At 28.0% G+C, this 18420-nt stretch overlaps 1 protein-coding gene across 4 annotated transcripts; it reads left to right on the forward strand.

Annotated features, from left to right (window-relative positions):
- The first annotated feature begins 236 nt into the window (after positions 1-236).
- On the forward strand, positions 237-2036 carry LOC111316955 (ethylene-responsive transcription factor ERF060-like). Of its 4 annotated transcripts, none has more exons than XM_022919209.2 (3): positions 237-282; positions 664-759; positions 943-2036. In XM_022919209.2, exons 1-3 carry the CDS (start codon positions 261-263, stop codon positions 1755-1757), a joined length of 933 nt encoding a protein of 310 aa, XP_022774944.2. In that variant the 5' UTR covers positions 237-260; the 3' UTR covers positions 1758-2036. The 4 variants fall into 4 exon arrangements, with proteins under 4 accessions (XP_022774944.2, XP_089609541.1, XP_089609542.1 ...); XM_089753415.1 differs by having other exon boundaries at positions 263-585; XM_089753416.1 differs by having other exon boundaries at positions 265-585; positions 843-2036.
- The last annotated feature ends 16384 nt before the right edge of the window (positions 2037-18420 follow it).

Raw genomic sequence — 18420 nt, forward strand, 5'->3', positions numbered from 1 at the left:
GTCACACGTGTATGGCCACGTTCTGCTGACCGACACCTGCCGTTGAACCTTTCAAGTAAATGGCAAATTCCCCATTGGGTGCACTTCCTCCGTCCCCACATCGAATAAGGCATCTTTCGAAGTTGACGAGGATGGTGATAAATTAATTTATTTAGTAATTTTTAACAAAAATTAATTAAAAAATATGAAAAATCAAAGGGATTTAAGAGAGAATCACATGAGGTGGAGGTTATATAAGCAGAGATAAGGTGACACTGGAAATGCAAGAGAGAAAACACCAAGGTGAGGCAACTGAAAAAAACTTTGAGTGTTTTCAGATATTGCAATAGTGTTTGATAATTTCAGTTTTCTTCTAAATTCCCCTTTTTTTTCTGTATTTCCCCGCTTCTCTGAATCCCTTTCTGTCATCGTCTGTCTTTCAAGCTGAACAAATTTTTGTTAAAAACAAAGCTAAACAAGCCTACCAGGTTGGTTTTTTTTTTTTGAAAGCCAGGTGATCCAGAATAGAGATCCAGGTTTCTGTTCATTACAAAGTTTTATTCTTTATTTTCATCAGCTAAGGGGGTTTATTTTTGGTCCCTCAAGGTTGGTGTTTATCAAACTACTGCCTGTTCCTTAGTTTTGGTTGAGAAACAGGTTTTAACTAGTTTTTGGATATGGCAGCAACTATAGATATGTATAATAGCAGCAGCAGCAGCTCAGTTTTCTCAGATCCTTTTAAAGAAGAGTTAATGAAAGCACTTGAACCTTTTATGAAAGGTGCTTCATCTACCTCTCCTTTATCTTCTTCTTCTTCTTACCCTTCTTGTTCATATTCTCAACTCACTGCTTCTCCTTCACAGCCTAACTTGTATCCTGAATTTTGCTCCCCATGGAGCACCCACTCGTTTTCGAATCATGGGTTCTCTAACTATAACAACCTGATGGGTTTTGAACAAACAGGTTCAATTGGGCTAAACCAACTCACCCCTTCTCAAATCCTCCAAATTCAAGCCCATATCGAACAACAACAGCAGCAACAGCAACAGCAGCTTGCTTCTATGGCTACAACATCCCTTCAAAATCAAAGGCTCAACTTTCTTTCCCCAAAAGCTGTCCCTATGAAACATGTCTCCTCCGCCCATCCAAAGCCTACAAAACTCTACAGGGGAGTGAGACAGAGGCACTGGGGCAAATGGGTAGCTGAAATCAGACTCCCCAAGAATCGAACCCGCCTTTGGCTTGGCACTTTTGATACAGCTGAAGAAGCAGCTTTGGCTTATGACAAGGCTGCTTATAAGCTTAGAGGAGAGTTTGCTAGGCTCAACTTCCCCTACCTCAAGCACCAAGGAGCCCATGTTTCTGGAGAATTTGGTGACTATAGGCCTCTCCATTCCTCAGTTGATGCAAAGCTACAAGCCATCTGCCAGAGCTTGCAGAAACAAGGGAATTCAGGAAAGACCTGTTCCGTTTCTGATTCAAAATCTAACAGTGTTGCTCCTTCACAGCCTAAGTTTGAGTTTGATTACCCTGTTAAGAGTGAGGAGTTTGATCAGTCTTCAAGATTTTCTGATCCTAAAGTGGAGAATTCATTGTCATCATCATCATCCTCGGATGCATCCGATGAGTCATTGGCAGGGTCCTCTTCACCAGAATCTGATATCACTTTCTTGGATTTCTCTGATTCAAAGTGGGAAGACAATGAAAATTTCGGTTTGGAAAAGTATCCTTCGGTAGAAATTGATTGGGAAGCAATCAGGGAACTATCTGAGTCTTAAATATAATATCATACACAACTACTACCATGTAATCTCCTTGTATTTATTTGGGTCAAGTATCTTTTTTTTATGTCGATGTAGACTATTTTAGTGTCTCTAGTAGTCTCTACAATGAAATTTTTGACATTTGTAGAGGTGCTACGGAGCTTTATGTAGGTGTCAGTTTAGAATATGTATAATGCTAATGTGTAAGATTGAGGTATCTCCTTTGAGACTGGTCTTGCTGGAACTCTTTTTCTTAGCAAAAGCCATTGGAGAGCTTCAAGTTTCTGTTTGGTTGCATTATTGTAGGCCGAGTGCAAAGTTAAGAAAACTATTGTCTTTTGAATATATATTTAATGTACTTTTTTTTTACTTTTTAATTTTTTCTGTAAATCTTTCTGTAAAACCAAATAGTTTGCATGTGTTGGAGTTTTATTCTTCTTCTTCTTCTTCTTCTTCTTCTTCACGTGTTTGTTCCCTTAAACCTGTCAAGACATCGCTACTTGTGGTTTTAGTGGAGAATTTTTCATGTTCAACCTGTCTGGACTCTGAGCTTGGCATTGAATCCCTAATTTAGATTACTTTCTAATTTGATCAACACTGAGAGGTCTCTCTTCCTAAACTTTTTTTTTCTGTTGTTTTAATTAAAGCAACATCTTCTACGTCTTTCCTATATATTGGGTGCATAGAGAAAAGGCTAGCATGACTTCAGTTTTTGTTGGAAGATTAAGTTTTTTTTTTTTAAATAAATGAGGTTGTAACTTGGGATTAAAAAAAAAATGTAAGTTATGAGATTTAAAATTTAAATATATTAAATGTTATTTTTAAAAATAATTGTATAAATTAATTAAATTAAATTAAAATTTGAAGTTTGAATTCTTTTGACATCACTTGTCAAGTGATAAAAAAAAAAAAAAACAAAAAAACAACGTGACCATTTTAAGAGCTGAAAAGCCTACTAAAAAGTTAGATTAAGGCAATGAATAAAAGTGAAATTTATCAAATTAGCAAGCACGGATATTTTAAAACTCCACAATTGGATTTAAAGGATTGTCATTACATGTTCATTAAGTTATAATTACACTTTTATAAATTAAGAAATTAATATAATTATTAAATGAACATATGACAACTTGACGAAGTTATTTATCAAATTCTAGAACTCTTCAATTGGTATATACAATAATAATCCGACAAAAATTAAAGTAGAAAGATGATGAATTAAATTGGAGTTAAGAAAATACCATGAATATTTTACACAACCTTTGTAGAAATTGTTACATTTTTTACATCAATCTTAATTTATACTGCTTTTTCTTTTCTTTAAATACAATCAAGGCTGAATAAGCTTGAATTAGAGACAATTTCAAATGTGGGTTAAGATTTGAATTAAGCTCTCACCAGGATTTCTTACACAATGTGAAAGTGATAAGAATTTAATCCTAGCAATTTCAAATATAAAAAAAAAAAAAAATTAAAATTTCAAATTTTTGGTTATAATATGAAGGAACTCTTTTTTTTTTTTTTTTTCTATAATTGAAGTTACCAAAATTTAAATTCTAATCACTATTACAAAAAATTCACTATCTATCAACAAATCATTTTGCAATTGAAAAAAAAAAAAAAAAACTCAAGACTAAAGAATAATGGAGAAATTCATAGTGGGACCAAATACATTATTATACCGGCTTTGACATATATAGTTGTCCTGAAGCAAAATTTTCTGCTTCAGTATTCGATACAGACAATGGATTGGTTGAAATAATGGGGTCACCCGAATTATGATCAAAATTCAATGGTTGGCCAATGGGGTTCAAATAATTTGGGTTCTAACTTATCTATTGAGTATTGGACATTAATCTTTATGTGAAGCTTAGCAAATGACTGCCCAAGAACGTGCTCCAACTGTGATGACAATAAATTTCATTTCAGTAATCTACATCAGCTATGAAATTTCTGAGATGCTTTCACTAATTAAATTTCATGCCCATGTTCTTTCAAATGTCTAATTGGATTGAATAAGTCCTCAATAATTGAATATTAATCTATTGACTAAGACTCTCCTTGCCCATGGATCGAAAAGGAAAGAGACGTTTCTTATGCCTCAAGCCTCAAGCCTCAAACCACTCTTCATGTTTTTTTTTTTTGAGTAAATTGATTTCGATTTTTAAAATTAAAAATCTAACATTTTGTCAATAAATCACATTATTATTAGTTTCATCATCCCTTATATACATGTTTCCTATAGAAATTTAGGTTTTGGTACAAAGGCAATTTTATTTTATTGCTTAAAAACTAGTTTAATATTATTATTGTAGTTAAATAAAGTTTTAATTGAAAAAAATACGTTTTAAAAATACAATAAAAAATATAATTAAAAATTTTAAATATTTAATATTATTGAAAAAAGTATTGTAAGTTATTATAATATATAAAAAAAATACATAAAATAATAAAATATTTTAAATATAAGGACAATAATCTATATATATGGACATAACAATCGATATTGTTCACATCTTAAAAATATACCGATCTTGAAAATTAGTATATGCAAATTACATATATTACTGAAGGTATTTTAGTAATTAAAATTTGAGATTTAAATTTTAAATTTGAGTTAATTACACTTTTAGTACATGAATTTTGAGAAAATATATAAATTAGTACTTAAAGAATTAACATGTATAATTTGTATAATTAACTTTTAAATTATGTAACATGTCAATCCAAACTCTAATCCTACTAACTATATCAAATTATAAATATGATATTTGACAAATATTATTAAGTTAATTATGTGTTTACTGCACATATTATTAGTTAGGGTTAATAATGGTTTGGATCAATTTGATTTTTCGAATAATATATAGTATTATGAATTTTTAAAATTTGATTTAAATTTGAACCAACATTCCCTTAAAATTGATTTGATCAAAACTGAATTCTATCGATTTGATTTAGTTTTTTAAATTTAATTTTTTTATTTTCATATATTATTTAATATGATTTTTAATATATTTAAATAAATTTAAATATAAAATAATTATTTTTATTTTATAAAAATTTTAATATATATATAAATACTAAATTTTTTCCAAAATAATTCGATTTTGATCATTTTTATGCTTGATTTAAATATCTCGATTTAAGCTAGCTTAAATGTTTTAGTCAAATTCATGACCGAGTTTTATGTTAAGTTAATTGTTTTTTAATCATTTTGCATGGGTCAAAGCCCAACCCAATTCAATTTGGATCAAAATAAAATTTAGTAATTTTAGTTTGAAGGTCCAAAGTTTAATGTGAGTCCAAATTCAATTTTAAATGCCTAATTTCATTTTATTTAAAATTAATTACTTTAATTAATTGAAAATTACCAAAAAAATAAATGAATGAAGTTGGGTCTGCTAGCTTTCCCAGATTCACGTTCCTTCCCACCAAATAGTTGCCTCTATTTTCAGTTCTCCCATTTCACCTACTGACCTTAGCACTATCTGATCATGGACCCAACACCCAAGAAATGCAGTAAGCTCCACTATCCCAAATGCTACTACAATTCTACTAGAAATTGAATTCCTATATCCTATCTGAATGGGTTCATATAGAACCCAAAAACTATAAAAGAGAGTGGGGTTTAGATAATCGAGAGGGGGGAGATAAAGCTAACAATTCATAGAAAGGGGCAACAAAAATTTTTTGGCACCTTGCCTTCACCCACCTTTCTCTTTCGACACAATACCAACAAACCAAAAGAACAATAAAAAAAAACTTTGCCAAAACAAAAAACCATTGCTGCACCCGTGCAAACCCACCTTTGAATGCCTCTATTTTAAAGCTCAAGCCATTATTGCTGAAAACTTGGCTTGAACAAAAAAAAAAATCCTAGAAAAACTTTGCCCGCACTAACCTTGATGCTCCAAGTCCCTATGCACGACAACCTTTATATTTACTAACCACCACTACAGCCACCAATGCCTAAACAATCCCTCCATCACAACACAAGACCTACAAAAAAAAAAAAAAACACAAAAAAACCTAGCAAACCCTGATTTTCAATATTTTGTAGTCTTATATTCAGGTTGAGTTCCTTTACATACTGCCAATTGATTTTAAGTTGGATGTTTAACATGGTATCAGAGCCAGGATTTTTTTTTGCCAAATATATCACGTGTAGGTGAAGATGAATTCAGGATATTGGATATTTATTAGATTTGAAACACTAACTTACAACCAATTGATAGTGAGTTAGATGCTTAACATGATATTAGAGCCAAAATTTTTCTTCCTTTGCATTTTCCTAATTTATCATGTAAAAGGCTTCTTTCATTTTTGCCTACACATGATAAGGGCCTATTAAAGTGGGTTATCTCACATCTAATAAATTTTTAATTTCTTGTAGTTTTATATTCAAGTTGGGCCTTTTCACTTATTGTCAATTGATTTTAAGTTGGATACTTAACAAACCAAAAATAAACAAAAACAAAAAACAACACGTCTACTAGTAGGGAGAAGTAGTGCCAAAATGGAACAACAAAAGCAAAGACTAAGAACACATAAAATGGGAGAAATGAAGAGATTTTTTTTTTGTTTGAGGCCATGGATTCAAGACTAAATTTATGAAGTTTGGTTGGTTTTCAGACAAAACTAAGGCCAGAACAGTAATCAAGGGACTAAAATGTTTGGGTGAAATTTGGGGTAATTTTGGTGTTGGAGAGTGATGGTTGGTGACGAAGGCAACAATGACAAATAGTGGCTAATCATAGAGGTCTAGAAAAAGGGTTGTTTTGGGAAAACATGAAAGTTGATGAAGTTTTTTTTTTTTTTTTTTTGAGGAAAGTTAAAATGAGATAAAAAAGTTTGCTTTTATTAAAAAAAAAGGGTAATGATGTCGTTTTAAAAGGGATAGATTCGTGCGTGGACTTGGATCCAACTTGGGATCTACATGTCCTACTTGGTTTTTGGGTCTTTTTTAAGTTGAATCAGTTTGAGTTGGTTTGAACCACACAAACTACCATTAAACCGCTTGAACCAATAGAAAATCATTTCAAATTGCAAAAAACTGCCTTGAACTATGCAAAACCGATTGGATTGTTTTTTGAGCTGTTGATAAATCAATTTTAGGTAAATTTTTTTTTATTTTTTTAATTTTTAAAATTATTTATTATTTATTAATGTATGTTTATGTTTATATTCCTAGAATAAATATATATTTTTAAAAGAGATAGGAAAATTGGTGTTTAAAAGTTAGTACATTAAAAAATGTATGTATAAGAAGATATGAAAAATAATAATAATAAATGATAATAAAAATATAAATATATAAAACAAAAATAAAAAATAAAAAAAATAAAAGAATAATGATAAAAGTATTAAAAATGATGAAAGAAAAATGAATCCTTTTTATATTAAATTATATATAGCTATACATAAATATCATTTGCAGTAATTAATTATTCTTTTTTTCTTAAAAAAGGAAATAAAAATGAAAATTTATGGGAATTCTAAAGAAATCTTAATAGTGATTTTAAAGAAATCCCTATGTGAAAAAATTCTTCTAAAATGTTATTAAAGTATTAGGGTGTCTAGAAGATTTTCAATAAAAAAGATTTTCTTTGGTTTTTGTTTTAAAAAAGAAAATAGAAATAAAATAATTAAATAATTAAAACAAAATTAGAGAAATAAACTAAATAATGAATAAAAAGAAATTAACACAAATGAGGTATAATATAAAGTAAAATAAGTAAAATTACTAACATAAGAAAACTTTCTAAACAAATATCACATTTCGTTTTCTACATTTCATATAATAATCATCAAAAATAGATGCGAATATCCAAGAATAAGATTTTAAGAAAATTTGAGTAATGATTTTTAAGAAATCCTTCAATGAGAGAAATTATTTTAACATTACTAATGTACTAAAATATTTTAAAAAATTTTTAGCAATAAGATTCCAATATATTTTTCAAATAAAAGTGGAATAATAATTTAAAAGAAAAGAAAAAAAAGAGAAAATTTTGTAAAAATAATGAAAGGAGATGAAAAATCAAAATTATGATAAAATAAAAGGAATTAAAAAGATTAATTTTAAATATCAAAATTAAGATTTGTTTTGTCAAAACTAAAGGATAACACAACATTATTGGTATCATTTTTAAAATGGATGTTGTGGGGGTACTAATATTTTTTACGTGTAATTGTACTTTCAAACCCAGCTTTGTCTTTCGTAGATAAAAAGTTATCTTTTTAATGAATTTTAATTAATTTTAAGATTTTATTAAAAAGATAAATTTTTTAGGTGACTAATCTCGTTTAGTCAAAAAAATTGGTGGTGATTTCTTTTATTTTGAAAATTTGAAAATTTTTGTTTAGCTTGAGATAATTACACTTTTAGTACATGAATTTTGATAAAATACATAAGTTGGTACTTAAAGAATTATAATATATAATTTGTTTCATGAACTTTCAAATTATGTATCATATCAACCCAAACTCTAATCATACTAACTATATCAACTTATAAATATAGCGTTTGACAAATATTATCAAGTTAATTATGTGTTTATTGCATATACTATTGGCTAAGGGTAATAACGGTTTGGATTGGTTTGGTTTTTTGGATAAAATATAATATTATGTATTTTTAAAATCTGATTCAAATTTAATCCAACATTTCTTTGAAATTGGTTCGATCCAAACCAAATTCTATTGGTTTAGTTTGATTTTTTAAATTTAAATTTAAATTTTTATATATTATTTGATATAAATTTTAATATATTTAAATAAATTTAAATAAAAAATAATTATTTTTATTTTATAAAAGTTTAAAAGATATATAAAGTTAATAAAAATATTTAATTTAATTTAGTTTATCTTTTTCAATTATTCATTTTCAATTAAAAATCTAATATAAATTTAATATTTACATTTAATTTAAATCAGATAAAATAAATTAATCTAAACTGATTAAAAACCATAATTTCAAATCAATTTTTGATTTAATAATTTTTTTCTCACTTGGCTTTAAACCATAAGAAGTAGATTTGTGTGATTGGAGAGTGTGTCAAGCTTTCATCATGTGGTGCAATGAAATATCCCATATATTAGAAAAAGTAAGAAATCTTTTTGAAGTTACAAAGATAGATTTTCTTATTTGTAGGCCTGTGACAAGTATAGAAACCATTAGCTGGTTTTCTCAACCCACTATATAGGCACATTAAACCACACACAATCTTATCCCCCTCGAGGCCTAAGAAAAGGGAATTTGGAGGCCAACACCCTAAAAAAAAAAATTAGTCTATCCAATGTTCTTATTTTTTTTTCTCATGATGCAAAAGCAAGTTCTCACTACAAAAACAAATGGAAGGAGAAATAAACTCATTCTAAAAAGCTCTTCTCCGAACATTTGGAATCCAAACAAAGCTTAAGAACAATACCACCCTCAAACCCTAGGTTTTTCTTTTAGTCTTTTCACAATAAAAATATATAGTATGAAATAATTTTTCTTTTTGAATTGTTCATGACTTTCCCTTAAATTCTGTCTAAAGCATCCAATAAGAGGAAAAAAACAGCGTGAATAGAATGAATCTTGCACCCTAAATTTATTCAAGGATTCCTTATATGGTGAAGAAAAGTTCACTTATACCCCGACATTAATTGTTTCATTCAACTTTATAGGTCTTAATGATGTGGATGTGAAGGGTGCTTTAAAAATTCTCAAATATGTTTACATAAGCTAAAGACTTCTTCATTCTTAGCCTATGAATTTAGATGACTTTAAGGTACATACGCCTTGTTGGATGCATTACAGAGATAAAGAAACAAAAGAAAATCACGGATGGTTGACTTTAGTATTCTTTAGGTTCAAATGAAAAGTCATAAAAGTAATTTTTTTATGAATTCATTAAGTTTGGTCTAAATAAATTTGTTTAGATTTTGTACCAATATATATGTATATATATATATATATATTGAACAATTCTAAAAAATTTCTTGTTGCTTAAAAGGGAAAAAAAAAAGAAAATTGGAACTAAAGTTTTGTTTTGCCACCACGAAAAGAAGAGGTGGAGCTTTTTTCAAATTCTACAAAAAGTAAAATAGAGAACAATTGTTACATGTTATATTCGAAAAGAAAGAAAACAAAACCATGGAAATGATCTATAGATTTCCCTGAATAGGAAACACAATATCATGGGTTACATGTGATGCACAACAAAATTGTTTGTTGAAGTTGAAACAATCAACCGATCACATCTTTGGTCTTTACTATGTGGTAGTTAGAACTAAACTAATTAATTAGGCCAATGATCATAGAGTGAAAAAAAAGTGTAAAATAACTATTTGTAGGATATTCACCATGCCAAAGTTTCCAACTCATTTTATAGTTAATTTAGTAGTCTATATATGTGTATAACACAATATTACAGAGATGCTATCTCTTGTGTATTTTTTGAATCAAAGTTGTTATGGTAAAAGTAAATTCGAGAATAGATAGGTGTTTCAACCTTTGAATTAGGTCATTGTAGAGAGGTTTTTTTGGTGATGTGAGGAAGTTGCAAGAATAAAGTGTTGAGTACAACAACAAGTGATGGTGGAAGGTGAAATAAGAATAGGTAGATGAGAGAATAAGGTTTAGAAAGAACTTGGAAAGAGAGAACTGTAGAGAGACTTTGAGAAAAAATTGTGAGAAATTTGCCTAAAGTCTTAAATTCCCCTATGATGTCTATTCTACTTGAATAAGAGGAAAATGATGCTCCTTAATTTTAGGCTTAGAGTTAAACTCCCTAGAATCAGGTAGGGAACCTATCTCCTTAGCCTTTAAACTAGATTTTTCATGCATTAATAATTAAGCAGAATATGAGGCATGTTAAGCAGGCCAATGTTTAATTAACACTAAAAGAACCAATGTTAGCTTCTTATAGAACACTTGTTCAGGCTTTATGGAAGAAGTTTCATAATGTAATATGTGAACATAGTCTGAGATCTACAAATAGGAATGCTGATGCACTTGCTACCTTAGCTTTAAAAATTTTGATCTCAAATTAGAATCAAAGTATCATTGTGTTAGTAATTAGAATAACTTTTCCATGTCTATCTAGTGAGTTGTTACAGCTTTTAGATTATGAAGATGATAAAGATTGGCTTTTACTTATCATTAATTAATTGGCCAATCTTATTTCTGCTAGATTTGAAACACTTTATTTTAATCCATGGTGTTTTATACCATAGAAGTATCAATGGAGTACTGGTAAGATGTGTCTCTGAATGTGAAGCATAAGAAAGATTGAAAGTGATACATGAACAATAGTTTATGGAGGAAAACACACCATTACATCATTTACTTTAAATAGTTGGATACTTTTGGCCAACAATGTTTAAAGATGCATTGCAACTTCAAAAATAGAATTCTCATGATGTATGATAGCTTACGAAAATAGTTCAAAAATTTTCATGAATGGGAATGATTTATTACGAATCTCATTCTCAAGAAAGTCTTTGAAATACGTGTCTCTAATTGACGTACAACCATTGTTGGAAGAAGTACGAGGTAGGAATAGTGGAGAAAATAAAAAGGTAGGAAACATTATCAAAAACTTTTAGATTTGGGTATTATTGGCCTATTATGGAAATAGATGCTTTGAATCATACAAAGAAATGCTACCCACACCAAGTTCATGAAAATGCCATACATGATTCTATAGTAAAACTCCATAGCATTACTATTCCTTGGCCTTTTCCATACTTGGTAGTTCGATTTGATTAGGCATATTAATCTTCTTTCCAACAATTACACATGAATATTTGCAACAATGAAGTGTTTCACAAAATAGGTAAAAGCTATTCCTTTGAAGAATGTAACAGGTCTAGCAATAGAAAGCTTCATAAAAAAAATTATTTGTTGGAATATTGAAAGGAGTTCTTTCATATAATGTCACTCCATTCATTAAGTTAAATGTAAGTTAATTACTTGCCTTTTATGATGTTGATCTTGTGAAGTCATTTCTTTACTATCCATAGGAAAATGATAAAGTTGAAACCATCAATAAAACTTTACTTAAAATACTCAGTAGAAAAGTCTATAAAAAACCAAAATTGTGGTCTAAAGCTCTTCTAGTAACATTATCGACATAAAGAACTTCAAAATGAGAACTTACAAAAATGACTCATTTTTTATTAATATATGGAATAGAAGTTATACTACCAGCCAAAATACTAATATTTTCTATAAGATTAGTTGTAGATGGTGGGTTTGACAATGATACTTTATGAATTTTGAAATTATAAGCATTAGAAAAAAGAAGAGATAAGGCAAAGAAAAACTTGTCAGTATACCAAAGAAGATTGTTTAGAGCCTATGATAAATTAGTGAAGAAGAGAAATTTTAAATAAGATGATTTGGTACTACGTGTTGTAAAATATATCAGAAAAAGAACACCAACTTCAAAGTTCAGTCTAAAGTGGGAAAAGCCATACATTATATATAAAGTAAAAGATAATGGCTATTACAAGTTGATGAATCCAAAAAACAGTGCTATCAAAACACCCATAAACTTTTAATACATTAAGAAATTTCATGTATGCGACCTAAATTTCACTTTCTCTGTTTGATAATTAAAAAGTAAAGTTTACCTTAGCCATAGCTTTGTCACTTATATTGTGGCTGTACTTCATTATTTATAGTTGCAATTTTTATTGTTTTATGTTTTGGCTATATTTCCTACTTATATTTCAGCCGCAAATTTATTTTCATATTTTGCTTGAGATATATTATGTATGCTTGCTAATCATATATTTATTTTAGATTTAACGCTTTCTAAAAGAATTAAATTAATTTCTTGAACATTGAGTTAAGAGATATTTTCTCTTTAGTGTAAAGTTGGGAAAAATTTTCTTTGGTTGCATACAAGTAGAAATGAAGAATAATTACTAGCAATGGAGAAAGAAAGAAAAATGGTCATTATCATAAAAAAAAGTGTTTAACCAACACTAAAAAAGGTTCCAAAAACAATAGAAATATTGAAATAAAGAAGTAACAAAAGAAGATTTAGTTGACTGTATAGCTCCATGCAGAAAAGTCAATCTTACTAAACTAAGAAATAGCTTACAACTTCTTTCATAATGCAATATGAGGATCTCTTTGTAACTTTAATTCTTGTTAAAGTGAAGTAATCTTTTTTGTAATCTCTTTCAAATCCATTTCTACACTAGTTTTTTCAACTTTTACAAAAAGAAAAGCTTTAGTTTTAGATATACATGTGCTAATACACCTAAGCTTGAATTTAGTTTTCAACATATCATTCATAAACTGTAACATCAATCGTAATTTTTTTGAAAAAATATTAGACAATAAAGCATCTATAATTAACAAAACTTTTCCTAAAATATTCAAAGTGTAAAAGATAAAATTTTCATTCTGAAAAATATAGGTATTCCAAATTCACCCTCTTTCTAATAAATACTGTCTAAATACTTCACATATTATGATAGAATAGAAAAACCATGGAAATCCACTTTGGCTAAAAACTCCTAGATCATGTTTCAAGAGTATTAAAAGCACTAACATTGTCTTTGTGTCTTGATATTGGAGAAGAAGAAACATGAGAAGCCATATCAGAAACAACAAAGATTTAAACAAGTTAAGTCTGAACAATTTATGGTTGAATACTCTGAACAACATCACTAACAACTTTGATCACTTTCAAGATTGCAATTTCATCACTATGAATATCATTGACAAAGTTATTAAAAAAATTATCAACATTAATATCAACTAAAGATCCATAATTATCTACTTGGACATTTCCAACCTTAGTTTTATTATCAAATATACATCTTTACAAAAAAAAAAAAGGAACAAGAAAAATGAGAAGAGTTTATTTTATGAGAAGACACATTTTTTTTCTTTTAATTGATAGGAAGCATGAAAAGCAATAATACCAGTGGTTTCTTCATCTATTTGATTCTAACATGCTCTTTCTTTTCTTTTGGATAAAACATGTATCAAGCATAAAGATATGTCACTTTAAGCAATATTGAGAATTGAGAGATGATTCTTAGAATCAGGTAATGGTATACAAAAGGTTTCCTAATAAAAAATATAATAATCCCAATAAGCAAGCTATCTAGGGTTGCAGTAGCTAATCTATCAAATCTCGACACAATATAGCGTCTAACCTCTTTACGTTTCTATTAAACTTTATCAAAAAGAAAGTCAAAACGCAAGAAGGAAAATCTTCATCTAAAGGTGTAAAAGGAGCATGTGAAACCATTTAATCATACTTAAAATGTAATGCAACTCTACGCATCGAATATATTTCAATAGAACATGAATTTTTATTAATGCCAACATTAATATTTTTTTATCATAAAAGGCAATATAATACAATTGATATAGAAATAGAACTCAATTTCTTGCTTACTTAATGTTTGAGAATGAGTTTGGCTTGGAGTTACCATAATAAAAAGTAAGATCACCTTACCCATTTTTCATCTACAAGAATGGGTGCCAAATAAACTCCTTGCTTATATCTAACACTTATTAAACACTTCAAGAACACTTTTCTTTGTAGTCTAATTATACCATGCCCAAGCTCTATAATTATTTTTGAAGAGAAGGCCAGATGAAGAAATAACAAGTGGGGGATGTAGGTTACATATTGGAGCACAAACATTCAATCTTTCCCATAAGCACATTTGAATAAAAGAAATATTAAGATATGTTAGAATCCTATATCGACTAACTAATGTTTCAGTCTTTGAGATATATAAGTCTAATCACTTATAAAGAGATCTTAAATAGAAAGAAGCTTATAAGAAATGCATATCTTCAACAATTTTAATAGCTATAGGAATAAAAGTTAGACTAATTTCATCATCTGAACATCTCAAAAATACATGTTAAGCTAACCACATCATCAACAGTGCTTCCATTTCATAATCAGAATCAAGAAATTTATGAGAGTTACTTGCACCTTTTTTTGGTTTGAACTTGTAAAAAAACAGTCCAACTCAATTAGAGAATTGAGTTGCCTTTGTTTTCTCCCTCTAACACTTAAGCAAATCATAAAAGAAATTACAAATTTTCTCTTCCTCTTTAGACAATTCAATGGTACAAATAATGTGTTTTTCAAGTTTAAGAAGATAACGTACATATTCAAAAGTAAAAGTGAACTCTCCTTAAGCAGTGATTATAGTAAGAGAAAAAGTACTCCACCTAGTGAGAATAACATGCCATACATCCATTCTACCTTCTCTATGAATATGAAGTTTGGGAGGTGACTCATTCAGCATCAAGCATTCTTATTAAAGATAAAGTTTTTGCATAAAAAGGCTTTTTAATTACTTTGTTAAGCCAATCTTCTTAACCTTGAACAAGTTACAAATTTAAGCCAAACTTAGTAATAGAAAGTGGGAATTCTCTATATTCAAACTTGAACGTTGGAATAGATAAGCATGGAATATAAACTCTATATGTCGATGCTTTAGAATTAATACTTTACAATGAATAGCCAACAAGGGAACCTTGATAAGAAACAAATTTTCTTTTATGCACTTGTTCCCAAAAATGATCTTTTTCTCTTTTTCTAATGATTTTGTCTAACCAATCTTTAGGAATAGAAGGAAGTACATAATTTTTTCCAACGTGAAGACATTTTCTTTTCAAGATGTGCTTTTCGAAGAAAATCTTTTGAAATACTATTTTTCCTTTTCCACACAAGAGTTCGAGCAATTTGAAAAGGTTGGCCATAATTGATTCTTAGCATTAAGAGTGAATAATACCTACAAGAAATTGATAACAAAATTCAAATAAGTTTTCTTTAAAAAAAAAAACACAACAAATTTTTTTTATATTTTCTTTTTAGAAAATCAAATAGCTTAAAAAATGAGTTAAACAATAAAAAAAAAAAAGTTTGCTAGAAGTCTTGAACAAAGAATAACCTATTAAAGAAATATTCGTACACATAATTAATACCTCGTATAGAACATACTTCATTAAACTGATCAATTTTTTTTCCTTCCTTTCTACAACAAGTAGACTTTGAAGCACGTGTATCACATAAAACAAAATAAAACTAAAATTGGAGTATAGTTTCTCTTCTTGGCAATACTAATAAATATTATTTACCTTTTTTACATTTTTTTTCAATGAGCAAAAGTCCCAGGACTTTAAACTTTAAACTTTATTCTTACTAAAACTACTATTTTTTATTCTTAAAACTATCTATCTATTGTATTTTTAAAAAAATATATATAATAAATTTAAATGAAATCATGGTGTTCAATGTACGAGAATTAACTTATTACAAGTATACCAAAATAAATTGTTTTAAACTTTTGTAAGGTTACTTTGATTTTGAAAAAAATGAATAATAGTTACTCGTAAAACTATTAAAAAATTTGTAAAAAATAAAATTAAAAAAAATCTACTATAGTTCAAAAAAATTATTATTACAAAACTCTTTATTAAAAAAAAAAACACACATTCAAAAGATTATAAAAATTTTAAAGAGAAACTAGACTTTACTTAACTTTGAATTGAAAATTCTCTCAATACAATTCTTATATTTATAGGGTCAAGAGAACCAATTTCTTTAATAACAAATATTTATTTTCCTTATTAAAAATATCTTTAATAAAATATCAAAATCCTTAATTTTATCTTTCAAATTTTATCAGATTTTATTCTTAAAAGATTTTAATACTTTGATATCCTATACAAGATTCTATTATATTGCAACTATTTTTTTTTAGCATGAGATTCATTTTATTATTTAGTTATTTAATATTATTATTATTATTATTGTTTTATTCGATTGCGAGCAATGCATGTATGCATGGCAAGTTTATGGGCACCAACCTCAATCGTGTATAAGGTAAATATTTTCATGAAAAACTTACAAAGTTTAATATAGTAATTTTATCACATTACAGAGTGAAAAACTATGGGAGAGTATTTGTCGATTTAAACCAAAAAAACCAATAAAAATCGAGTATTTATGTAAATCGATTCATATTTTTTTTATTTAAACAGTATTGTTAATTTAAAAATTAGTTTAGATGGCTTAGTCGGTCAGTTTGTGGTTTTAAATCTTGTGAACCAAACCAACCAAGAAAATTAACTTTTAATAATTACATATTTAGTTTAATTAATTATTAAACCCATTTCCCTTCTCTCTCATTTTTTCCCTAATTTTCCTTTTTTTTTTCTTTCCCTAACAACCCTTAGCGACACCTGCCCCCATTCAACTCGCTTTAGCCACCACTTAATGCTGTTAGATTGCCAAAATACCCCAACCCCTTTTCAGATTGGAACTAACCTAGATCATTTTGAAAACCATGCAATTCAGCCTTTTCTTTCCCCCAAATTGCCTTTTTCAACCTTATCTTTTGGTGATTTATTAAGAACCTTCATTAATTCCTTCATCTCCAAATCAAAATTTCAAAATCTCCTAACTCATTTACCCCAAATCTCCTATGGTAAACTCTATTTTGTTATTTGTTTAATTTATTTTCTATTTTTTTTTGGGTTTTTTCATGTTAAAATTGTTAAGAGAATGTCTCTTTTGGCTAAGGCTTAATGAGTTAAGGCCAAGAAAGATATGCTCAATAAGAAAAGAAAACCCATCTCTAAGGTTGGGAAGAAACTGATGGACAAGTTCAATAGCAACCAAAAATTTTTTTTTTAGTTCAAGTTTAACAATTTTAGTTAGTTCTTTTTTTTTTTTAGCATTTGGATTGGTGTTACATTGAAAATTCAATGCTAGCAAGGAGTAAGATATGGAATTGTGGGTTTAGGAAGCAATTTTTTTTGTCTTTTTATCAAGAATAATATGTTTGGTAGTTGAGAAAGTGGAGGAAATGAGAAGGAATTGAATTGAATTTTAAAACTAATGTTTTCATTATTTCAGTTATTACTGATCTCAATATGAACTAAACACCAATTTTGAAAAGTTCCACTCTTTTTTTATTGAATTAGGTTCTCATTTTGTCTTCTAGGTTGTCATTTGTAAACTGAAAAAACGACTAAACCAACCGACTTAAGTCAGTTTGGTTTATATCAATTTTTAATCATTTAATTGGTTGGTTTGGTTTTTGTATATATTAAATCGGTTAAATCAATTTTTAAATTTTTACAACTAAATTAACCAAACCGACCTTTTGCTCAATATATGAAAACTTTAATCTATTAATTTTAGCAAGTTTTTTTTTTAAATTACCTAAAATTCACTTCCCTATGTCAAATACAACTATGATTTACTGATGCATCACATTATTGATAAAAAAAAACATTTCTTAACAAGTGGCATGGACTAATTATTATCAAACTTATAAACTTAAAAAGAAGTGATTTCTTAAAAAAAATTTCATACTTAAAAATTTTTTGTTACTAGAAATAAAAATTTTATATGTGATAAAGCTATATTACTCCTCTTATTCTTTTTTTGTAAAAAAACAATTTTACTTTTAATCATTGAACTTATGCATAATTTTTTAAGAAAATAGTCCCATTAATTGTTACATTGAATAATTTTTTTAAAAGAAACATTCTCTTAATTGTTCCACTTACCTATTCTTCTATTTTTTTAGGAAAATATTTCTATTATTTATCCTTATATTTTTTAGAAAAACACTCCAACAATTATTCCTTTTAATAGATATTCTATTTTTTAGGGAAACACTT

This window comes from Durio zibethinus, chromosome 24, assembly GCF_047325235.1.
Source record: "Durio zibethinus cultivar Kanyao isolate XHJ-2024 chromosome 24, ASM4732523v1, whole genome shotgun sequence".
NCBI lineage: Eukaryota > Viridiplantae > Streptophyta > Magnoliopsida > Malvales > Malvaceae > Durio > Durio zibethinus.

Excerpts from the sequence above, each read along its gene's own strand:
- LOC111316955 (XM_022919207.2), top strand. The coding sequence starts at position 675 with ATGTATAATAGCAGCAGCAGCAGCTCAGTTTTCTCAGATCCTTTTAAA.